This window comes from Camelus ferus, chromosome 1 (genome assembly GCF_009834535.1).
Source record: "Camelus ferus isolate YT-003-E chromosome 1, BCGSAC_Cfer_1.0, whole genome shotgun sequence".
Lineage (NCBI taxonomy): Eukaryota > Metazoa > Chordata > Mammalia > Artiodactyla > Camelidae > Camelus > Camelus ferus.
Window position 1 is genome coordinate 2,381,230 of NC_045696.1, and position 24,655 is coordinate 2,405,884.

The 24,655-nt window shown below is 48.4% G+C and overlaps 1 protein-coding gene across 5 annotated transcripts in view; it reads left to right on the top strand.

The window, feature by feature from the left end:
- Positions 1 to 24,655, top strand: part of HSF2BP (heat shock transcription factor 2 binding protein) — a 65,112-nt gene that overhangs the window by 27,094 nt on the left and 13,363 nt on the right. For all 5 annotated transcript variants that reach the window (XM_032496933.1, XM_032496897.1, XM_032496805.1 and 2 more), the window contains 2 exons: positions 2,492 to 2,609; positions 11,409 to 11,512. In XM_032496933.1, coding sequence (XP_032352824.1) covers positions 2,492 to 2,609; positions 11,409 to 11,512 — 222 coding nt within the window. The remainder of the gene's footprint in view (positions 1 to 2,491; positions 2,610 to 11,408; positions 11,513 to 24,655) is intronic.

The following is a 24,655-nucleotide window of genomic DNA, read 5'->3' on the forward strand; positions in this document are numbered from 1 at the left end:
AAAAATATCAGACATGCTATACTTCAATTCTTTATATTTTTTATCAGAAAACATAATTCACACTAGTTTCGTTTTTTATATAATTACTATGGTAACCTCTAGAAATATCTATAAACTTCAAAGAAAAATGAGCCTACAAAAAATAAGTACATTTTAACAGAAAATTAAACCAACAATCGTTTTTAGTCCTGAGGTTGACTTTCGTAAGCATCCCAGACAGTCTGACAGACACTCGAGTTATCAGTGTACGAGTTTATTCACATTTATTTCACCTCACAATTTGCTCTTCAGTTATCGGCAGTCAGTGAAATGCAGGGTTGGCATTTGCTGTCCTAGTACTGGATACGTGATACAGGGCTCCATCTCCCGGTAAGGTTATTGTGTTTGTTGCTGGTGCCTGCTCTGATACCATGTACCTTTGCTGTGTAGTGTTTCATCAGTGATGTGTTAGTGATGTTCCCACTGTCTACTGCTATGTAACAAACTGCCCCAAACTTCATCTTTAAACAGCAGTCATTTATTTTGCTTGCAAACCTGCAGTTTGCTCAGGGCTTGGCAGGGATGATTCGCTGTGGCTCTGCTCTGTCTGGGGCCTCAGCTGGGGTGACCCAGATTGCTGAGGGATGGAACAGCGAGGGGCTGGTGGATGTCCTTCTCTCCTCTGTGGTCTTAGGGCTTCTCCACCGTGTGCTTTTCCTGTGGTCTCTGCACCACAGCAAGCCTCGGGAGAGTCAGATTGCTTTTCTAGCGACCCAGGGCTCCTAGAGCAAGTGGCAAGAGACCAAGGTGGAAGCCGTCAGGCTCCTCTCCACCTTTCCTTGAAAGTCACGCAGCAGGTCTGATGTGTTCTGCTAGTTACACATTGAGTCTTAGGGCAGGAACAACCCAAGGGTCTGCAGAGGCACGGTCTTGGGAAGTCGTCTCTGGAAACTACCTACCAAAATATGTGGCTGGAATGTAAGTTTTCCTGCAAGGTTCCAGTATGTATCTTAACATGAAAAATGTTTTCCCCCCAAAAACTACCTTAAAATGATCTTCTCTCAGCTTATGACGCCAGATGCTTCATTGTCCCCCCCGCCCCCCAAATATTTCTTCAGTCGAGGTAGAGTTTTACGTGATAGAAAATACACTCATCAGGTTCAGATTCACTGAAGAAAGGAGGTGTCAGTGAAGGGGTCCGTCTTCAGCAAAGTTACAGCTGTCATAAAATTATATACCAGATGAACAGCACCGATTTACGAGGCAAACTTGGTGGGAAGATAAGCAGAAATGGGAAAAGAAATGTTAGGTTTAAGAGATTTTAATGTACCTCTTTTGATCCTCATCAGCTTAGAAAAACAAAAATAAATAGGAATATCCAGGATCTGAGTCTATAAAGTTGATCTGGTTGCATAGATTAACTTTTATAGTATGACTGAAAAATTATGCTGAATACTGGAATTTGACACAGCATTGTAAAATGATTATAAATCAATAAAAAATGTTAAAAAAACTTTTATATTCTACCATCAGATACAGTTAATCAGAGGCAGAACAGGTAAGTGATAAAATTCATCCTCCCTCCTGGACAATTATTAGTAAACTAAAAATAGAACAACACTTTCTTGAAGGAGAGAGGACATCCGCCAGGACCCCCGTCAGACATCACGTTAACTGAGTTAGGAGACGCGTTTCCATCGAAGTCAGGGGAGGAGCCAGGCTGCTGCTGCTCTTCCACGCTGGCTGGCTCGTTCGTGTTAGGGGTTTTAGTCACTTTGAATCATGCTTTACTGTTAGACCTAGCTAAGAAGAGTCTTACCAACACACACATAAGTGTTTTTGGATCACCGATGTGTCCTTCCAGGTCCTTGGGAATGTTGGTGGAGCATTAGCTGCAGCTCCCTGGGGAGCCCGTGTAATGACCAGGTCTGGTCTCCACGCTGGTCTGCAGGGCCTCAGGCCTGAAGAAACTGTGATACTGTTGACCATTACAGGATGCACAATTCAGAAAAGTTTTTTTTTTAGAATCAATTTTCATACTCTCTTTTGACCTCATGATTTCAGTTTGGTATTGTGGTTCAAGCCATTAGGATTTCAGTCCCGGGGCTGAACTTGGGTTTTGGTGTCCTGGTCCCAGATGAAGCAATCAGCCCTCACCTTCCACTTGGACCCTGACTGCTCACAGCTGTTAATCCAGCCTTCTGCAGCCCGGCGCCCGCTTGCTGTGCTGTGCTCAGGCTGCGGAAACGTTAGGCCCAGTGCTCTGTTCCACCGCCGGGCACTTGCTGATCACAGAGGCCGTTGCTCACTGTCTCCGTAGCTGCTGTCACTGTCAGTCACTCCGTCTGGGCTGCCCACCCTGTGGACGACACCGCTTAGCGCCTTGTCGGCCGTCTGCGTTTCACTAGGTCTGTGAGGAGAGAAGCAGCAGCAGCCGTTCTGCCTCGGACAGGCTTTTCTAGGCACTGAAGCCACAGCGATTCTGACGCTTCGTTTTCTCTTCCTGTTGCAGATGTTGCTGCCGTCGCATGTGGCCGGGAGTTCCTGGTTACCTCAAGCCGCGTGCTCTTGGACACCATCCTGCAGCTTCTGGGAGACTTGAAGCCGGGACAGTGCACCAGACTCAAAGTGTACGGTGGATAATGTTTCAAAGTTCATGTTTAGCTACATGTTAGTTAGCATTTGCAGGTTGGACCTCTTTTTCAAGTAAATGCACTTAATTTGGCTATCGTCCTAAAAAATCGAAGAAACAGATTTCCTGGAGAATTAAGGGATGCACTCTTTTCAGTACTATTTTAGGAAGATAATATAAACAGAAGGAACGTTCTCACCTCAGGGCAGTGGGTGAGTTCCAAATGCTGTCACGGGCACTTCACGGTGGTCATAAAACAGGTGCTTGTCGTGGCAGCACCCCACTTCCAGGCGCCAGAGTCCATGCTCGTTTTCTGCTGCTGTGGAACAAATTACACAGCTTAGTGGCTGAAACAACACCCTTGGTAAGGTCTGTAGGTCAGAGGTCTGAGCGGGCTTGATCAGGTTTTCTGACATGTCTCGCAGGGCCAGAATCGGGGCTCTTTTCAGGAGGCTCTGTGTCAGAATCTGCGTCCAGGGGTGTCCAGGTTGCTGGAAGAATCCAGTTCCCTGTGTTGATAGGACTGAGGTCCCTGTTTCCTTGCTGGCTGTTGGATGGGGCCACGTTCAGCTTCCAGGGACCCCACCCCATCTTCAAGTCACAGCAGCTCACTGAGTCTTTCTTACACTCTGGAAATTCTTGGGTCTCCTCTTCTGCTACCAGCCAGAGAAAACTCTGCTTTTGTTGGGCTTGCAGGTTTAAATTTGGTGTAACTGGGCAAATACCCTTTGATTAACTCAGAGCCAGCTGGTGAGTAACCTGACTTACACTGCAGGGTCTCACTGCCGTGCCCAGGTGGCTTAACATGGCCAGAGGGTTATGTGTGCAGTCCTGGGGGTTAGGGCAGGAAATTGTGACCCGTTTTAGGGTTCTGCTCCTGCATCATTTATGTTGAGCGTTTGCTTTGACTTCTTGGAGTGCTTTATGAAACAGCTTCTTTAAGTCTTTGTCAGGTATGTCTCACATCTGTGTCGTCTTGGCCTTGGTTTGTCTTGATTGTCTTGACCCACACGAGTTGGGATTTTCCCTGTTTCTTCACAGGCTGGGTAACTTGGATTGTGTTGTGAACACTTGGATGTTGTGTTTTGAGACTCTGGGTCTTGTTTAAATCCTGTGGGAAATGTGGATGTTTTTGTTTCAGCAGGAGATCAGCCTGGTTGGGTTCAGTCACAAGTTCTGACCAGCCTGCACTGTTTGTGGCTTCCACATCAGTCCCATTTTTAAAAAACCTTTGTGGTGACATTGGGTCTGCCTCTCATGTCTGTCACTGAGACTGGGGTGATGGTCGACACTTTGGTCCCCAGAGTCTTAGATGTGCTGTTTACCATCAGGTCTGCACAGATGTAGCTTGGGCTGAGGCCAGGAGCCTGTAAACGCCCTTGTGGGGTCCCTCTCCAGAACTCTTAACTCCCCACACATCTTGGTACTTGGGAGCTCCCCGGGGCTCCCCTTTCAGTCCTTCTCCTGGAATCCGGGGTTTGTGTGCCTTGAGGTGTCACCTGCATCTGTGGCTCTGCCCATGTCCAGGGCAAGCGGGAGCGCAGTGGATCACAGCCCTTCTGGCGGGGAGGAAGGTCCCCTCACAGAGTTTGTTACCTGGGGACTCCCACTGCCTGTGAGGTCCCTGCCAAGAGGTCCCTCTCCTACGCCTCGAGCTTGAGCTGGAGGTCTTCTCCTGGTGCCATCTCTGCGTGGGTCACTGCCACTCTTGGACTTGGGGGCTGAGTGGTAAACTCATTGCTGGTTTGGTGGCTCTTATAATTCTGGTCTTCTTCTCAGTCCACCTGCTAATGTTGGCTTCTCAGGGCTCTAACATAGCTGCTCCCTGTATTTGGTTCAGGATTTATAGCTGTGTTCAGAGGAAGGAAGAGGGCAGGTGCATTTACTCCATCTTACCTGGAACCAAGCTCTTCAGTCCATTAGTGTTTTGTGCTAACAGGTGTATGTACATGAACAACATGGCTAATACAGGACGACATATGACTGTCATAGTCTTGTGTATATTCTTACAAGTTGTCTGTGGATCTGCTTGATTCCTCTTAAGTAACTTACATCAAAGAAAATGTCATGTTTGGATTGTCGTCTCACTGCTGATGGACATTTAGGTCACTTTTAGCTTTTACTCTACAAGTATTACGCTGCAGTGAAAACATTTGGTAAGTGTTTCCTTGCTGACCTGTGTGAGAACCCCTCCAGGAGTTTCCCAGAAGTGCAGCATTTGAGAAGTAGGACATGCACATTTCCAGTTTTATAAAATGCTGCAAATTTGTCACTGAAGTACACACTTCCACCCGTATGACATCAGTGTTCTGTGTTCCTGCACCCTCATGCACACTTCATTATTATATTCCTATAAAGAATACTTGTATTATCTATCCACGTCTGTCTGTCTGTCTCTAGATTTAGCTTACCAGTAAGGTTGAGACTCTTCACACATCATACTGTGAGTATTACTGTGAATTACCTGTTCATGTCTGTTGCCCATTTTCTATTAGGTTGTATTTTTCTTAATGATTTGCTGTCACTCTTTGCATATTCTGGATACTAAGCCATCATCTCCTTTGCTTCTGTGTCTGTACACAGTGTTTACAAGAGCAGCCAAACCCCTCCTCCAGGTTGCAAAGTGAGGCTTTGTGTGAGGGCTGCGTCTCTTCTAGCCTCTCTGGCCCCAGCGTGCAGAGCTCTCTGCCTTTTCGTCCTAGTGAGCCTTTGTCCATTGCCGTGGGTGATGAGGAACCGCCTGCAGAGACATTTGCTTGCTTGCTTGACAGTCACGCCAAATCTTCAGGCAGCCAGTGATCTCAGCACCCACCTGTGCTCCCTCCCCTGTTCACTAGTCCTCTCCCCACCTCCTGCAGGTGCGAATGACTTGAACATCTTTGTTGGTGACTTGTGCAGCAGTTAATGTCAGGGTCGTTGGCCTTTCTCGGCTGCAGAGATGTTAGGTGCTCTTCCCTGTGAGTAACCCGCCCTGCAGCCACGTCCTGGATGTTGGCACTGTGCACGCGCTTCAGCCTCTGAGATGGAAGCTCTGCCGTGTACCCCAGATGCCTTCCTCTTGCTCGACTCCTTTTTCCCCTCACTCCTCCCTTCACCTTGCAGCGACCCCTGCTCCTCACTGCTTCTCTCTCCTCCAGTCACTCCATCTGCCCCACGGCTTCCCCTCTGTCCAGCTTACCTGGATCCCCTCGTGAGATGCATTGGGGTTCTGTTCCTCCTTCTGACAGCAGCCACGGGTGCCTCACTGCTGTCTCCCGAGGCTCTGACCTTGGACCAGCCACGTGCCTTCTCTTCTCCTTGTTGCAGTGATACTTGAGAAGGTTTCCTGCCGTTCTGCCCCCTCCTGGTCCTGGGCCCCCCAGAACCCTTCTTTGTGTCCTCATCAGCCCCAGTCAGAGCTGCACAGGGGCCAGGGCAGAATTCAGACTGTCTCTGTGACGCTGACCACTGTGCTGTTCTTCTGTCCTCTGCAGGGTTGGGGGGGTGTCCCAGCAGGTGATGGTCCTTCCTGCTCCCCAAGGAGAGCCGAGGGGTGTGGGTGTGAGCTTACTCATGCCCACCTCGCCCTCACTTCTCTCACGTGTCGGAGGAGCGTGTGGCTTCTTGGGGTTTTTGGCAAGCGGCCCGCCCACCGCTGGGTGGGGCTTGCTGTGCTTTTGATGAGTGGCCCCTGGGATTTTGCTCAGTCAGTGGCCGTCTCTTGCTTCTGCATTTCCAAGTGCTCCCGCTTCCCTGGCTTCTTTTCGGCCTGTTTTCTCCCAGTTGTGCTGTGACAGCCTTCAGCAGGGACCAGGGTCCATACCAGGCCATTTGCCAGCTCTGCTAACATTTGGAGGGGTTCTGTCCACCTCCTCCCCATGTGCCTGTGCGTAGCCTGTGCGTGGTCAGCCAGCACCCGGGCTGAGGAGCCAGGCGCTTCCCCAGCCTCGCCAGCCCCGGTCCTCTTCCTCCCCCCTCCGGCCTCGGGTGTCAGGCCTGCATTCCCGAGTCTGGTGTGGGGTGGGGGTGGGCAGGGTCTGGGCCGTGTCTGGGTTGCAGAGGGCTGCCACGCATCGTGCTGGCACAGCCTGGCACGGCGGGCCCCGAGCCTCTCCTGGTCAGTCTGGTTTCCCCACTGCTGTCCTGTCGCCGTTCTTGGTTGGGTTCCTGAGTTGTTCCCAGTCAGACCCTCAGTAGTCTAGGTGGTAGGAGAGTCGTCGTTGAAGACGTTCTGATCGATTTCTAGGATCTTGGTTAACAGTTAAGTGTTTGATGAGGAAAGTACACCTCGGGCAGCGGGAGCAGGGACAGGCAGACTGTGACCGGTACGTGGGGACACAGTGGGATGCAGTAGAACACGCGGGTCCGCATGGCAGATGTGTCGCCGTGGAGGGGAAGCCGCTGTGGCCACCCGCTGATGTGGACGCGGACGGGCGTGGTCAGGGCTGTGTGCGCGTGCCCGGAGGTGGGTGGCGGGCACGCGCACGCAGCGGGGGAGGTGGGGCCGGCCCTGCAGTGCGGGCTCAGGTTCGGCTGGCGGGGTGTGGCTGGGGGGGAGGTGTTCTTTCTCAGCCGGGGGGGTCATGTTCGTTCTCTCTGTTCTTCAGTGTGACGTTTAGTCTGAGGTGTCTGATTGGGATTACGCGTGGTACGGACCACAGCCTTCAGGTTCTGCCTTGCCTGGGGAGGGGACAGCGGGTCTGAAGCAAGCCCGCCCGGCCGCTGATGGCGGTACCCCTTTAACGGCGGTGGGCCTCCAGCCGCAGGCTCCGCCGTCATTTGGTCTGAGTGTCCGGCTGTGCTGCCCGCCGGTGCTTTTCTCTCCCGGGGGAGACCTTCACTGCTCCTTGTTTCTTGGAATCACTTGGTGGTGCTGATTGGGCTACTTTAGGTTTTCATCCGTTTTGGGTGATTGACTGTGGGCTTCGCTTCAGGCCGGGAGACGTCACAGTCGTGCCTTTTGGGTTATTTTTATTGCTGGTTTGTTTGAAGCGCTGGGTGTGCTGATTCCCTGCTGCTTCTAGGTTACGAGTTATACTTTCTTTCACGATGAGGAGTAAGGCGGTTGAGTTGCGTCACCTTTGCTTTTGGTGACTCAGCCTTGGACGCCAGGCAGTCCGGAGGGCTCTGACTTCTCACCAGGAGAGACGTTCACTCCCTGGCGTGGCCTGGGGTCTGCAGGCGAGGAGGGGCCTTTCACTCAAGGAGGGCTGCTTTTGTAGCACTCAAGTTTGCTGCTGCCTTTCAGTCCTTTTTTAAATCAATGTCAAGTGCATTTAAGATTCTAAAGACTGCAGAGATCGGGAAGCTGCTCTTTTGGAATCCATTAATCCATTTATTATGTATCTTCTGCTCAGGATCATGGTAAGAAGCAGAAGTTTGCCTTTTTTGTCACTGGAAGGAAAAACGACTCCTGGAACTACAGCAGTTTGGGGAATGACATTTACGTTCCACACTGAGTGCCGGGAGAGTGAGCTGGATGGGCAGTCTCTGCTGACGTGCGGTCAGAGACTTGGTACATTATTTACAAAGTGCTTTCGGTTGGAGTAGAAATGTTGGAATGGGAAGCATTCTCATAAGAACCAGAGTTCGTTGTTTGCTGAGTCCTGGTGTGACCTTGAGGAAGCCTCTGGTCTTCTGTAAGATGGAACCTGGCAGTAATGCCAGGTCAGGTGGCACCGTGGTCGTTGCAATTACGTTTGGTCCATTTTAGCTTCTTAAGGATGGCTGATTGTGACCAAATACGAAGTTTCAGAGATGTTTATCAGTTTATGTTTTTGCCACCTTAAAATTAAAGGGCAGTCAATGAAGAATTTCAACTAGACATATTTTTTGGAGTTTGCTCCATATTTCAGTTATTATCCAGATGTTAACTTCACCTTTTAAGATCTAGAGAAGATTGGCTTACCTTATTTTCATGCTCCAAAGCAGGGGTTGGCAAACTTTTCCTCTAAAGGGCCAGACAGAAATGTTTTAGGCCCTGAGGGCCACGTGGTTCTGCTGCAGTGACTCAGCCCTGCTGTGGTAGCCACAAAGCAGCATAAAAGATACATTGAGTTTTAAGGAATTCCAACTATCTGTGTTGGTGATCTGAAGTAGGAACTTTGCTTGAAATCCTGGATGAGAGATCTCAGAAAATTCTAGTTAGTGTGCTGAATTTTCGTCATGAATATGACATTTGAATATCCGTTAATAACTCATTAAATGGCTTCCCAGTGCATAGATTTTGGATATGTGTAAAAATTGTCAGGAAAACTTGAAAAGATTTGTAATTTTGGGTCATTTTGTGGCCTGTGAGGAGGCTGAGAATCGTGATTTGAGAGCCAGGCATCACTGCTCTCAAGGGCGCTGGTCTGGTGGTGTCTGCCTGGACAAGAGCGTTGCCTTGGCTTTGAGAACGCCCGTGGGAACCGGAGAGACGGACTGTGCGGCGAGCTGTCCCACCGAGGCTCTCCGTCCCTGGGGGTCAGTTCACTCTCCAGATTTAAACTGAGTGCTGACAGTGACCACAACCCAGGTACTGTGCTAGTCTGTGTGTCTGGAAAGACAAATGGGCCATGGAGCTTGCTTTTGACAAACTACTTTTAGTGGGGAAACAAGCCTTTTTTTTTTTTTTCTTGATGCCTATATATATATATTTTTAAATAAAAATAACAAGTTTTGGCAAGAGTGTGGAGAAAATGGAACCCTAGTACGTTGCTGGTAGGAACATACAGTGGCACCAGTGCCTTGGAGAACAGGCGGCGCCCCTGCAGGCTGCACGTGGGGTCACCGTGTGACCCAGCAGTCCACCCCAGCTGTGCACCCGAGGGCTTGAGTGCAGGAACTCACACGGATGCTTGTATGCCAGTGTTCGAAACCAGCCACCTTAACAGAATACTGTAATAAACGTTTTCCATGGCGTGCATGTGCGCATGCACCGTGAGTTACTTCATTGGTCCCTTGTCAATGGAGTGAATCACTGTTGCTGACTTTCCTTTGGCCTCAGACTCCAAGATGTCTTGGTGCGGTGCTGTCACTGGTCCTGTCTTCATTTAAAGTTTTGGTGTGTTGCTTGTTACGGAAGTTTTGCAGTAGTTTTGATTAAAAATTACATTATATTAAAAAACATCTTGGTTTCTAAGCTTTTTGGCACCCCTTAAAATGGTGGCCAAAGCAAGCGCCTTGCCGTCCCCAGCCTCGCTGGGCCTGCTGGCTCGCGGTTCGGCGTGTCCGCGCTGGGCCCGGGGCTGCCTCCTGGGGAGGATGGGCGTCTGTCCCTGCGGGGACTTGCTTGCCTGACCCCCACGCCCCGGCCTCCCTGAGGCGGTTGGTGGCCGAAGCCCGCGCCCCGTTCTGGGCCCTCCTCGCGCTCTGCCCGGCCCCTCGGCGCCTGCCTCGCGTTTTCAGTGCGTTGCTTGTTCTGGTGCCCGCCTTCCTGGGCCCCTCCTCCCTAGCCTGGCTGTTTGCTGTGATTTCTTTAGCTCTCTCTTCTGCTTAGTCTTTCTCCTTTTTCAGGTGTCAGTTTACAGTCGGGTTATTATTGTTCCCTTTGTTGCAAGTTCTCTTTTGAGCTCCTTGACGGTGTTTTCAACTTCTTTTGGAATTACTTACACCTATTAACATACTGTTCTGCACGGACACTGTAGTATCTGATGGCTTGTAGATGCCGTCTCTAGTTCTTAGTCCTGGGGGTCTTATTTTTCACGTTTTGTCATTTTCACTCTGAACTCACAATTGTTACCACTGTATTTGTGGGAATTATTTGAAGACCAACTTGAGGGTCCTTTCCTTTAAGAGAACGTTTACTTTGGCCAGGCAGCTGGAGCAGCTCCTATCCCAGGCCTCCTTTCTTTATTAAAATGATGGGGTTGGGGATTTTCAGGCCATACGAGAAGTATGGACTCACACCACGCTTGACAGCTCACTCTTGCCTGGCTCTCTGCAGGGCTCTGTGCTCTGAATCCTTGTCTTGCGTTGGTCTGAGGCTTTTCTTTGTGTCCCTCTGCACGAGGCACCAGCACTGACACTCTGTGCCTCTGGGATCTGTCATCTTTAGGGCTCACCTTCCTAAATTTGTGCTCCCACTAAGTTCCTGATCTGATGTTTTCCCTTCATTTCTTGCAAGCTCATCCATTTTTTCCAACGGTTTGCAAAATATTTGTGTTGCTTTTTCTGTTGCTGTGCAGTGTGAAGGTTTTGGGGTCTCTGTACTCCGCAGTGTTACCAGAAGCCAGTCTGTAGTTTTCCAGTTTTCATCTGACTCTGCGTTAGCAGTCATGCTCAGTCCCAAGACCACCTGTGAAGCCCCGCGTGACTCTGGACACGTAGGGCTGTGGTGTGGCGCCCTTCTTCCCTCGTGCTGTGGCGTAGACAGGGTGTGTGGCCTGTGCTGGCCCCCAGACATTGTGCGCGGCGCTCAGCGAATGGCAGATGGGACTAGGTTTTAAGCCGTGACTTGAGCTCCCAGTGTGCAGTGTCCTGGTGAGCTGAGGGTCACTGGTAGATAAACGCAGGGCTCGTAACCGAAGAGACTGCTCAGTGCGATGGCTTTGAGGTTTCCCGTGCCTGCTTTGCACTCGTGTCTCTTGATTATGTGAGCTTAATCATGGTGTTATGTGGCATTATTGCTAGTGTCCCGTTTTCATGTAGCCTCACAGAAACAAGTAGCATCTCACATGCCTTCTGCTTGCTGTGCCTGTCTTCCAGACCACAGAGCTGGACGTGTGACGTGTGAGGACACCCCTGCGTATGCTAAGGCCACATGAGCCAGGAGATGTGTTTCGAGTGAAACGGTGGGGGCACCAGCATTTCAACACCGTTCTCTTTTGCGTTTCAGGTTAATGCTGATGTCCCTGTACAACGTGAGCATCAACCTGAAGGGCCTGAAGTACATCAGTGAGAGCCCAGGCTTCATCCCTCTGCTCTGGTGGCTGCTGAGTGGTAAGGAGGGGCCTCCCTGTGCCCTGGGCGCCCCGCGGGCGGCCTGTGCCCCTGCCCCACGGAGGCGGGAGGGAGGAGGCAGTGTTGGAAGCTAGGATTGATCTCCCCAAGGTGCTGTTATTTATTTTAAAAAAGAGGTTTCAAATGATGGAAAACTCACTGGCATGCTCAGTCATTCCTAGTTCTGCTTCTAAAGTGTTGCTTTCAACTTGGTTACGATTCTGCGACACAAAGCAAAATGATCTAGTAAGACAGCGAGTGGGTGGCCTTAGCCGCTCCCTTTCTCTGGGGTGAGCACAGCACTGCGTGTGTGGCCCACGGCTCAGAACCCCAGGTGAAGGGGACCCTGCAGCTCGGCAGTGTGGGGAAAAGGAGGGGCGTCTGAGGGAGAGTGCCGCCCTGAAGTCACGTGTGTTAGTGGGGGGGCTTTTGTTTTCTTTGGGATAGAAGCTGTCTTTACTGTTTCTCCTCCTCCTCTTCCTCACCGCCAGTGTAACCTCAATTTTTGTCCCAGTCTGTTCATCGTCACTTTTAGCACTATGTCTTCAGTAGGGGCATATTTCATTCAAGTGCGCGCGAAATTAACTTCCCTTGTTTTTTCATTATTCAGATCAATCTCTGTTTTTGAGCTTCAGTTCCATTTGGTGATAAATGCTTATTTTTTGTAACAGGTTTTTTTTAAATTGACATGCAATAAACTGCACACACTTAAGCAACAATTGATAAGTTTTGACGTAAGTGTACACCCATAAAATCATCACCGCAGTCAAGATGGTGAGTGTACCTGTCACTCCGAAGGTGCCCTGTGCTCCTTGGGTCCCTCCTTCCCGGCCCTCTGCTCCCCTCTTCCCAGAAAACCACTCATCTCCTTTCCGCACTGCAGGTTGATTTTCATCTTCTAAAAGCTCATATGAATGGAACTAGACATTCTGTGTTCTTTTTTGCCTAGCTGCTTTCACTCAGCAGAATTATTCTGAGGTCCGCCCATGCTGTGTGTGTTACCAGTTGGCGCCTCTTTATTGCTCAGTAGTATTCTGTGATGTGGATGTGCTGCAGCTGCTTTATGTCCTCGGCTGCTGCTGGACGTTTGGGTTGTTCCTGGGTTTTGGCTGTCATACATAAGCTGCTGTGAACATTCTTGTTTGTTCTGCATGGATGTATGCTTTCATTTCTCTGGGGTACACACCTAGGAGTGGGGTGGCTGGCTCGTATGAAACCGCCAGCCCTGTCTTGCGAAGCAGCCGTGCTGCTCTGCACCCCCCCGCCCCCGAGGTGGTTGGTGTGCTGGTTGTTGCCTATCCTCGTCAGTGCTCGGTGTGGTCGTTCTTTTCAATTGTAGATGTTCCAGGAAGAGTGTGACAAATCACTGTGGTCTTAATTTGCATTCATGTTACGACTAATAATGGTGAACATCTTTTCCTGTGTTTATTTGCCCACCCGTATATCTTCCGTGATTAAATGTCTGTTCATATCTTTTGCCCATTAAAAGCAAATCAGGTGGTTTCAGTTGAATGTTAAGAGTTCTGTGTGTTTCCTGCCGGCAAAGCCCTTGTCGGCGTGCAGTTTGCAGATACTTTCAGTCAGTTGCTTGTCTTTTCACTCTCTCAAGAGCATCTTTAAGAACAGAAGTTCTTAATTTTGATGAAGTTTATTTAATTGTTCTTTTTCTTCTATGAAACATGCTTTTGGTATAGAAATTTTTGCCAAACTCAGGGTCACACAGATTTTTAAAATGTGTTTTCTTCTATTATTTTTTTTTTCAAGTACTGTTAGTTACAGTGTGTCAGTTTCTGGTGTTCAGCACAATGTCACAGTCATGCAGATACATATGTATTTCGTTTTCATATTTTTTTCATTAGAGATTATTATAAGATACTGAGCATAGCTCCCTGTGCTGTATAGCAGAATCTTCTGTTAGTTTTATAGTTTTGCATGTTACATCTAGATCTGTGGTGCTTTTGAGTTAATATTTATGTATAATGAGAGGTACAACTCAAAGCTGGGTTTTTTTGCATCCAGCCGCCTAGTTGATCTACCAGCATCTGTCCTGAAGACCCTCCTTTCTTCCCCGAGTTGCCTTTGCACCTTTGTTGAAAATCACATGACATATGAGAAGGTGTAGTTGTGGACTCACTTCTGTTCCGTGGATCCATTTTTGTATATTTATGCCAACAACGCACTTTATAATAAATCTTAAAGTCACATAGTGGAAATCCTCCAACTTTGTTTTTTTTTTTTTTTCAAAGTTATTTTGACTGTTTTTAAGTCCTTTGCATTTCCATATAAATTTGAGGATTCTTTCTTACCCCCCCATATTTTGTTGGGATTTTTATTAGGATTGTGTTTAATTGACAGTTCATTTTGGGGAGAATTGACATTTTAGCAATATCACATCTTCTGATCAATGAAAAGCGTGTGTGTGTCCACTTATTTAGGTATTGTTGAGGGAGCAGAGGGGCTGGCCTCCTTTGTCTCTGGCTGTCTTTTCAAGGCTGCTTGTGTAGTGAACACCCATAGAAGTCAGAGATGTCGTCTGTGTCCACAACAGAGGGCGGGTCTGCTTGCTCTCACGCAGCAAGGACAGCGCTCCCCCTAGGGAGAAGGTCTGGCGGCACCGCTCGCACTGTGAGGGGCTGGGGCTCCCTTCTGTAACACAGCCCGCGGTGCGTGCCTGGTCCTGTGCGCTTGGATCTCATTGCACTGGCACGAGCCTGACCCTCTGGAATGGCTGTCGCCGTGAGGGGCACAGCCTGTGCTCGGACACAGGAGTCGCGTCTCTTCTGCCAGATCCGTGAGACTGTGGCGTGCTCTAGGGCGAACTCCAGACCTTCTGAAGTTGTGAGGGCAGGCTGGGGGTGGGGTTTGGGGTGCAGGATGACTCCTACCCACAGGGTTGGACACTTGACCACAGCCTTTTTCTCTTGAGAATGTGAACCAAGGGACCCATGGAATCAGAAGTGGGCCTTGGATTGAGGTACCTGTGCCGACTGGTTGTCACGGGTCACGTGCCAGCAGGCAATGCCCATTGGAGGGGGATGGGGACAGTAAGAGGGACAGAGCGATTCAGTGAGAGAGACCTGATGCTCTGAGCGCAGCTTCTGTCATAAGTGCTTTGCACATAGTCACAGATTTGTTTCTTTACATCTCTCACAAGGTGAACATCATGATTTATGTTTTATACATGAGGAAACTGAAGCACACAGAGGTGGAGTGAGCTCCTCTAGGTCCTGCAGCTCCGGGGTGGACGTCCTGGCCATCGGGCTCCAATTCCCGGCCCCCAGCCGCCCCCCCTCCCCCCGCTGCCCTGCAGGGGGGGAGCCTCGGTTCTGGGGACTTCTGCCCTTCCTGGGCGTGGCCCTGGGCTAGGTTCCTGAAAGCGTGCCCCTGTCGCTAGGCTCGCTCGCAGCCAGTGAGTGTTCAGCGCCTTCTGCCAGCTGTTCACTTTCTCAGAAAGAGACGGCCTGAGGCTGCGTGTGCTCTGGGGCCTTTTCTGGCCCTGGAACTCCAGACCTTGTCCAGGGCCGAGTGACAGGCCTTGTGAGTTTTGTTGTATTTTATGCGGCTCTCTGGGTTGCGAGCAGCCCGAGAGTCAGTTCCCAGCCCTCACCGAGAAGGTGCCCTTCCAGCAGGGTGGGCCGTTCCTGCTTAGCCTTTCGGTCCTGTACAGAGGGGTGTGTGTGTGTGTGTGTGTGCAGTGGCGTCAGGCTCTCTTGCTCGTGAAGGACAGTTACTGGTTCCTCTGACACGGCGAGCACAGTCCAAAGCCCAGTAAATCTTTGTTTTCTTCCTTTTCTTGGTTTTTTTGTTTTTTGAAGTTTTCTTTTGAACTGTAGTTGATCTATAATGAATAAATCTTTTGAAAGTTCGTCTTACTTGCTGTCTTTAGAGTTATTTGTTGTCGTAGTCGAATAAAAACAAGGACTGTAAGGCCCAGGATGTGTGACCCCTGAGTTATGTGTGGAATTAGTTTACCTTAGAAATGGAAATTTGTCTTAGAATTTGGTGTGTATTTTAGGCAGATGAGTCTATAATTTATTACAGAAGAGGAAAATAAAACCCAGAGAGTTCCCTGAGAACCAATACATGCTTCCTGGTGCCTGGTGGTGGTGCGGCTGCAGAATCCTAGACGCCGCAACTGCTTCGGCCTAAAAGAGCGTGTTAGAGCTGGCTTGTTCTACCCATGTGCTTTTAGGTGGATCTGCTGTATGAAATATACTAGAAAATGAGAATCTCTGGTAATTTTTAAAAGATTAGGAAACAAAAGATTTCATTATTTCTTTTAATAATTGGTTCCTACGTTTATCAATTGTCCCACTAGGAAATTTGATGTGTTTTAAAGAACATGGACTTTGAACTCATTAGACTCATTGAAATGACAGCTTTTCTACTTGGGAACTTACCTTTTAGGATCCCTCTTTTCTGACCTGCAGAATGGGGATTTCTACCTCAAGGGTCTTTTTTTTTTTTTCCCCAAGGGTCTTAATGTGTATTAAAATGCAATAATGCCCAGACCAACACCTAACGTAGTAGGTGTTAAATAGGTGTTAGTGTCCCTTTTAATTTATAACCTAAATCTTTTTGCCACAATGAAAGCTCATTTCCTTTTAATTCGTTTGACCCGAAGGTGGCAAGTTGCTTTCAAGTATTCGGACTTCTTTGATCCAGAACACAGGACCAGTTGCTGTTAATCACCCCTGACTAAGTCATCTCATTTCCTTTAACCTCTGCCGGGTTTCATTTTCCTACCCTTTATTCAGCTGCACAGCTGGCTTGTTCCCAGGCTTTCTCCAGATTCTTTACATTCCTCTGCAGCTGCAGAACTGGCAGGAACTGTAGCAAATGGCTGATGAGGACAGAGCGTTGTGGGAGGATGACCGTGTGTTATGTAACTGTTCGTTCAAACTCGTGCTTTGCTCACATTTCTAACTTTTTAGTGCTGCACTTCCTACCTGTATTTACAATGTTGAATAGGGATGTAGGCATTTGCCTCCCATCTCACATTTATTTGGTTTGTTTAAGTAATATCAAACATTGAAGTTCTACCCAACTTGTATCTTTAGCCCAAACCTCTCTCCCAAACTCCGGACCAGGTGTCTGCCTGACGTTTCCACATGGAACCTCACGCACTCAGACTCAGCGTGTTTAGGCTGAGCTCCTCCCCTCCCCGCTAAGCTCTGCCCCGGCCTTTCCAGTCTTCGTTGTTTCCAGTTCCTCAGGCTTGTCAAGACCTTGGAGTGTCTCTTGTCTCCTTTCCTCTGACACCCACATGCAGTGTGTTAGGAAACTCTCAAATACCTCCATCATCTGCTTTCAGAATGGCTCTACTTCCCGGGTGTAGCCACAGTTTGACCATGACTTTATGACCTGGACTTGTGTCCCATCACCTGTTTAATGAACTTTGGTTGCCTCCTGCAGACCTTCTGATAGGCCATCCTTGCAGGCCAAGAATTGGGAGGCAAGGTTGTGGTGGAATAAGTCCCTGACCAACTCTCCTTACCGAAAATGGTCAAAATGTCAGTGAGATGTAAAAAGCGCTTTAAAAATGCTCCTCTGAGCTAGAAAAATAGGCATTATACTTCAGGGCACAAAAGCCAAATCAAAGTGAGATGCCAGAGAGGTTAACAGAGACCTGAGCTAACGCCTGCTTTGGGGGCGTTTGTCAGAATGACCTTTAGTTTCCATGTCCTCACAGGGTGTGGGAACAGGAAACAAAGCCCAGGGCCCACCCTAAGTGAGTAGCCTGCTGTGGGACTCCCAGAGGTGTTCACCAGCATTGCAAGAGCAAACTGAGGACCCGCTCCCACCCTGGGAGACTACGGGGGGACTGCCTGCTTTGACCTCAGGGACTGCGCACAATGGGCGGACGTCTCTTCTGAGAGGAACCTAGGCTACAGTGGAGGAAAAATGTCCTCTGAGAATTAATCACCGTAGATGGGTTGTCACGCAGCTTTGAAGCCTCAGTTCAAACCATCCGGGTGGTCCCCACTTACAGAACAATGCACGTCCTTTCTGGAGGATTCTTTGACTTCCACCAAGTCCTTAAAGAATTCTTACAGGTAAAATTCCAAGAATCAGAGCTCACATATTAAAAATCACAAAAAGCACAGAAAGTATCATTAGTGAAATAATAAGTAACATAGATTTGTAGAAGATTTCAGATATAAGAATGATCAGGTTAATAGAAAATAAGTATGTTTAATATATTTAAACAAATAAAAAAAGGGATTAATATGTCAGTAAAGGGTAAGAATTATAGAAGTGACTGGGCAGATCAGAAAAAAGATCAAATAACATTTCTGGAAATGAACAATATAATGATCGCAATTATAAATTTACTTGAAAGCTTTAACAGCGTATTATACACAGTTAAAGAGATAATTAGATTGATGTAGACAGATCTGAAGAAATCATCCAGAATGAAGCACGGAGACAGATGGAAAGCAGGAGCAGGCACACAGGCCCGAGACGCAGCGGGGAGCCTGGGAATTGAGCATATGACCAGTCAGAGTTCTGGAAGGAGAGAGAGTGGAGCAGAGTGACATTGGGAGAAGTAATGCCTGAGAAGTTTCCCAAACTTGTTTGCACTTAATATGAGAAGTCTGCCTAATTGTAAGCAGCACAAATGAAGACATATCTACACTAAGACACATTGTGGTGAAATCTGCAGAGTGTGAGAGAAGGTCCTAGAGGCAGGCAGGCGGAAAGCAGCGTACCTGGGAGTTGGCCCCTGGACAGCGACAACGCGGTTTCTCAATCCCGAGAGAAGACACCTGTGAGCCCTTCCCCCAACAAGTGTCCTTCAGAACACGGGCGACATGAAGACGTTTCAGACGAACAAAAACTGAGAGTCTGTCACCCAGAGACCCCCCCTCAGCAGGAGATTCCAAAGGATGTGCTGCAGGAGGAGTTTAATCTCAGATGGAAGGGAGACGCGAGTAAGAATGGTGGTCAGAGAGGGAAGCAGAAGTATGGGTTACTCCGACACTGACTGTGGAAAGCAGACCACCGGGGGCCACAAGGGCAGAGTACCAGGAGCGGAGCAACAGTGCGTGCGCTGGGAACAGGTGGGCGGAGCCGCAGCTGTACCGGACCCGGCCTCTTTCCAGAGGGCAGAATAATGATTAATTTCAGACTTTGATAGTTAGTGTGCAAGTAACATGGAGAAAACAGAAATAGAACGTACACCTGCAATGCTAATATAGGGTGAAATGGAACGTGAGAAATAATTCAAAAGATGACAAGAAAGAAAAAAGAAAAAAATGAAAAGATATGCATAAGTTGAAATATATGTACAGTTAATTACAACTGTAAATAGACCAAGTGACCTAATTGAAAGATAGTTATGTCAGACTGGATTTAAAACAATCATCCGATTATGTTGTTTATAAGAGATTCATTTAAAACTGGATTATACATAAAGGTTGAGAATAAAAGGGAAACAGACTAGGTAGATTCTCATCACCAGATCCTGTGTCACCAGGGTGTAATAATTCTGAACGTATATATGCACTTCCTTAAAGTCTCAGAACAACTGAAAAGAGCATAAGAAAGAATTCACAAATCCCCCACAATCAGGGACATTTTAACACACTTCAGTCAATACTTGATAGCTAAAAAAGACTAAAGAATTGATAAGGATATGAATGGTTTGCCTCACTAGATGCTTGGGAGAATTTACAAAAGTGCCTGTTTTCCGGGTTTCAAAGCAAGTCTCAAATGTTAGATGATCAGAATCATATGGAATATCTTTGACTACAATACAGTGGAGCTGGAAATTAGTAACAAAAAGAGAATTAGCAAATCCCACATATAGAAATCAAATAACCCAGGAATAAAAGAAGAAATCATAATAGAAATCTGATATTTTAAACTATATGATAAAATATTACATATCAAAAATGGTGCGTCTAAATCAGCATTTAGTAGAAAGTCTATTTAAAGAAGAAAGCAGAAAATGAGCTACACATCTACACAAGAACTTGAGAAGCTGAAACAACTCCAAGTACAACAAAGAAAACAAAGTAGAGATTAACAGACTTTTCTGGGCAGGTTCAATGGCAGATTTGAGCTGATAGGAGGAATCATCAAACTTAAGGCCAGATAAATAGTGATGATCCGGTCTGAAGAACAGAAACAAAAAAGAGCAAAGAAAAATGACGCTGGGAGACCCTGGGATGTCATCAAGCACATGGACATGAGTGGAGTGAGAGTCCCTGAGGGAGATGCTTGAGAGAAAGGGCAGAAAAAACATTTGAGAAAGTAACATCTGAAAGCAGTCTGACTTTGATGGAAAACAGTCCATACATCCAAGAAGTCACGTGAACTGCAAGTAGGGTTAGCACAAGGAGACCTTTACGTAGACACATGTAGACACATCATAGTCACAGTGTTAAAACTTAAGACCAAGAGAACGTCTCAGCATCAGCAACACACGTACAGGGGAACCACAGTGAGACGAAGAGCTCGCTGCTCTCCAGAAAGAGTGGCGCTAAAACAGAGGCGTGGTGTCTGCAGGTTCTGGAAGAAAAGACCACCTGCCAGGCGTTCTGTGTCCAGCTAAACTGCTCTTCAAAATGAAGGCAAAATGCATTCCTGGATAAACAAAGACAGGTTTTATTGCTCACAGGCATTCTTTACAAGAGAGGAATCTCTTCATAAAATAATGCCATTTGCAGCAACATGGGTGGAACTGGAGATTGTCATTCTAAGTGAAGTAAACCAGAAATAGAAAGAAAAATACCATATGATATCGCTTTTATGTGGAATCTTTAAAAAAAGAGACAAATGAACTTATTTACAAAACAAACAGTCACAGACATAGAAAACAAGTTTATGGTTACTGGGGGTGAAGGGGGTGGGAAGGGATAAATTGGGAGTTCGAGATTTGCAGATACTAACTACTATATATAAAATAGATAAACAGCAAGTTCATACTGTATAGCACAGGGACTATATTCAATACCTTGTAGTAACTTATGGTAAAAAAGAATATGAAAACGAATATATGTGTGTTCATGTATGACTGAAGCATTATGCTGTGCACCAGAAATTGACACAACATTGTAAACTGACTGTACTTCAATAAAAATGTACATATACCAAAGAAAGAGAGAGAGAGAGAGAGAAAGAAAGAAAGAAAAGAAGAGAAGCTCTTAAAGCTGAGAGACGGTGAGCCCCGCACATCGCTGCGACCCCGAGGTGCTGGCAGAGGCTGCCCTGCTGGGTGCTGAGTGCAGTTCAGGTCGGGCCGGGGTTCCAGAGACGCTCTCCGATGAGACTGCCGTTGAAGAGTCTTGTGGTGGGAACGAGAGCTCTCACCCCACCTCGGTGCGTATCCAGAAAGGACCGAGAAAGGGATCTTGAAGAGATGTTTGCACACCCACGTTTACGGCAGCATTAGTCACAACAGCCGAGATAAGGAAGCGGCCTCAACATCCATCAGTAGACGAGTGGCTAAGGAAGATGTGGTCTAGACGTGCAGTGGGATGTTCCAGCCTCAGGAGGGAAGGACACTGTGACATAGGCCGCAGCACGGTTTAGCCTTGAGGATGTTACGCCGAGTGAAGTGCGCCAGTCGCAGAGAGACACGCCACCCGAGCTCACTTAGCAGAGCTGTGTGCAGGGACCGGGCCGGTGGCCCCGGGCGCCCCGCGCTCTGCCGGCCGCGCCGTTCTGCCGCCTTTGCCAGCTCATCTCAGGTCACGCCGCTTGGTCATGCCTCTTGGGAGCTGCTTCTGCAGCTCCAGCCCACATCCAGTTCTCTCTCCTTTGCTTTCCTGTTTTACTTAGAGGCAAACTAATTTAACATTTTCTTGTTACCTCGTTTCATAACTGCCAGTCATCTCCAACTAGCCCGTCGTCTCTCTTCGGCAGGAACCAGATCCTAGGTGTCCTGAAGCTCCCGTTGGCAGGATCCTGCCTCTCGCAGGACATCCGCTGTGGCCCCATCTCCTTAGGGGCGGCTCTCCCGGGAGGGGCCGGCGCCGGGTCCCCCTCGGGCCGCGCAGCAGGCGGCTGGCCTTCCCTGTGCTCTTCACGGAACTGCGCGACTGGGGCTCCGAGGTGCTTCTGAGCCCCTAGCCCTGCACCCGGGCCTCGGGTCTCTCTGCTGCGGCCTGCAAGCAGGTGGTGGCTGCCTGCCTCTGACCCAGCGTCACCTCAGCACTCTGCCCGTTCTGGACGTACCTCAGGGTGACCCCAGCCTCGACTCAGTTGGGCCCCCATGTCAGCCTTTAGTGGCACAATGGGCTTGGGGCGAGGAAGGTCAGCCCTGGACTTGGTTTCTGCAGGGCTGCTGCTCTGGCTGGCTCGGCGTGTTCCTGCCAGCTTCCCTGCAGCAGGCCTTCGAAGGCCCTGCCCCTCGGGCAGCGCAGGCTGCGGCAGTCACAGCGGTGGTCTCCGGGCAGGCACGTGGTCTGGGCCGGGCCAGCGGTGTCTCTAGGAGTGTTCTGGCTGGAACTGCTGAGGACTAGTGTCCCCACCTGGGCCGGGGAGCTGCTCGGGGTGGCCGCAGAGCTGCCCGTGGCTGGCTGCCTGGCCAGCTCAGGTGCTGACGCAGGAGAAACAGAAAGCTGGCTTCACCATGCCCTTTCCAGAGCTTGGTTATTTAGCTTTTTCTCAAATTTTGAGTTACTCTAGCATCGTCTATGAAGAGCAATTCTTGTTTTTCTAGCCTTAGTTTACGCACCTTTTTCTTTTCAGTTAGGGCAGTGGGCCTCCCTCCCCTCCCTCACATCGGCGATGTCACTTTCTCTTTTCCATGGCACCAGCCGCCTTCTGACGTACTGGGTGATCCCTCTGGTGCTCGTTGTCTGTGCCACGCTGGAGTGAGAGCGCCAAGAGGCAGGCATCTTTGTTTGGCTCACGGATGATCCCAGGCACCGGTGACACAGGAGGTGCTCAAAACACGTTTCCGGTGAGTGAATGAAAGACGTCAGTGTATGCCGCTGTGCGTCCTCTCACACGGAGATGAAAATCCCTTCTTTGGAATTCGGTATGTCACGGAGGATGCTTGGCATTGGGTTGTGTGTATTTGGTGCCGTGCACAGGGGAAGGCTGAGGTTTGGATAGCTGGTGGAGCTCAGTGCATGCCTTCGGCGCTCCTGTCGGCCCAAACGTGTCCTGCAGGGGGCGTGGTTCTGGTGAGCTTCATCCTGATTACACGAACAAGGATGCTGACTGTGTGGTCAAAAAGCAAAATGTTTAAGGTCTTTATTTACAGAGATTTTCAACATAAATGTTTTACTGAATTGGTTAAATATTTCTCCTACTTTTGCATTAGCCCAGTGTTGAGGCTGTTAGTGCAACAGATGTGGAATTTGTCTTTAAAAACAAAAACCAAAAAACCCTCTCAAACACTATTGACCTGAGAGTTGTTGGACCTGAGAAGGTCCAGCAGGACAAGTCAGCCTTCCTGCAGGGGACTGGGAGCTTGTTCTCTTGGACTAGTCACACCTCACACAACAGTCTAAACAAGAAACAGTCTAAATGTTTGATTTTCAGCTGTTGATAGAATTGAGTGGTCAAATGACTATTTCATATCTTGAAGGACGGCAGAGCACATTTGACTTACATATGTCAAATCCGGCAAGCTGGGAACAACTGAAAGTTTACTGTAGTCTGATCGAGGTGTAACAACTCGTAGCCACAATTTAGAAAGGGGAGCTCGTTTAACATGGAAAGATGAGTTTGGTGTGTGAGACGTGCTCAGTTTGAGGTAACGATAAAATACATATATCCGAATGGAACTGTCTAAGAAATCACTGGAGCTGAGAAACATGGAGTTCATATGATAAGCCAGAGGCATGGGCTGGGAGTTGTTCTTGGAGACGTAGCAAAGCGCATGACTTGGGGGTGGAGGTGGCCGTGCAGCTGGGCTGGCTCTCCCAGGGCGGCGGGGAGGAGGCCTGAGCCCCGAGGAGGGGTCTCCAGGAGCCTGGAGTCAGGAGAGGCTGGCCAGGCAGAGAGCATGGGCCCAGCCCCTCTCGGGTGGTTCCTAGTGTTTGTCTCTGGGTGAGTCCCTTAAATTACATGATAATCAGGCTTGTCATCCACAAAATAGAACTACAAATGTTCTTTCTTCCTGCCTCAAAGGGTGGCTGTGAGAATTTAGTGGAACAATAAATGGAAGTGCTTTATACATTTTTAGAAAAGGAGAAAATAGTTATTTGAGAGGAAGGGAGTCTAATAGTATCAGATACAACTTGGCAATCAATATGGCTTGACAGGAGTGGAGGAAAGGCTGGGACAGCAGAGAATCATCGGTGACGTTCGGCAGGGTTTTCTGTGGAGCAGAGTTAAGACCGGGGGCGTGAGGAGGGCTTGGGAAGGGAGAGCCGTGGGAGGGGAGCGCTGCCGGGGCGGGGCTTCGTTAGTGAGACGAGGGTCTGGTGTGTTGGTGTCAAGGCTGTCAGGGGTAATCAGGTCCTAGCTTTCAGGTTTCCGATTTCAGATAGAAAGGAAATAACCGCAAGCAAGAGTTGCTGTGCGTCTACTTCAAAACGCGCTGCGGCCGTGACATTTTCTCGGGTGAGGAGTTACTTTCTCCTAGAGTTAAATGGTGACTTCTTTTCTGGCATTAGAGGAGGTTGCTAAAATGTAATGCTTGCTTCATTTTTGGTGGTTTGTTTTAATATAGTCTAACATTAGATTAATTTTTATAATCACCCTTTCTGTATGAATTCTGCGTTATTTTTGAAGAAAAGATGTCAGTTAAGTATTTCTCATTAACTCACTGATGGAAGGTCCAGTGCTTAGGACTACTGTTCTTTACAGGGTCATTAAAGCTCAGCTAATGAAATTTCCCATATGACTTGTGAGCCTTCCAGCCGTGAGCACATTCTACTGGTCACATTAGTTATGTAATATCTTGGAAGCTGTTTTATTCAGGAATCAAAAGGAACTCTTTAGAAGATGAAAACTGGGGAATTAGCATTTATCAAATATTTGCTGGGTTATATTTCTAGACATAAATATAATATTTTAAGTGCTGAAGTTGTAGAGAAAAACATCCACGTGCCAAGGTCAAATGGTTCCGGCAGAGATCCTGGCTGAACTTGGAGGGACACAGCCAGAGCATCTCCTTGTCTTGCCTGCGTCACCTGCCCGGCCAGAATGTCCCACCAGGCCACAGGGGCTTATGCA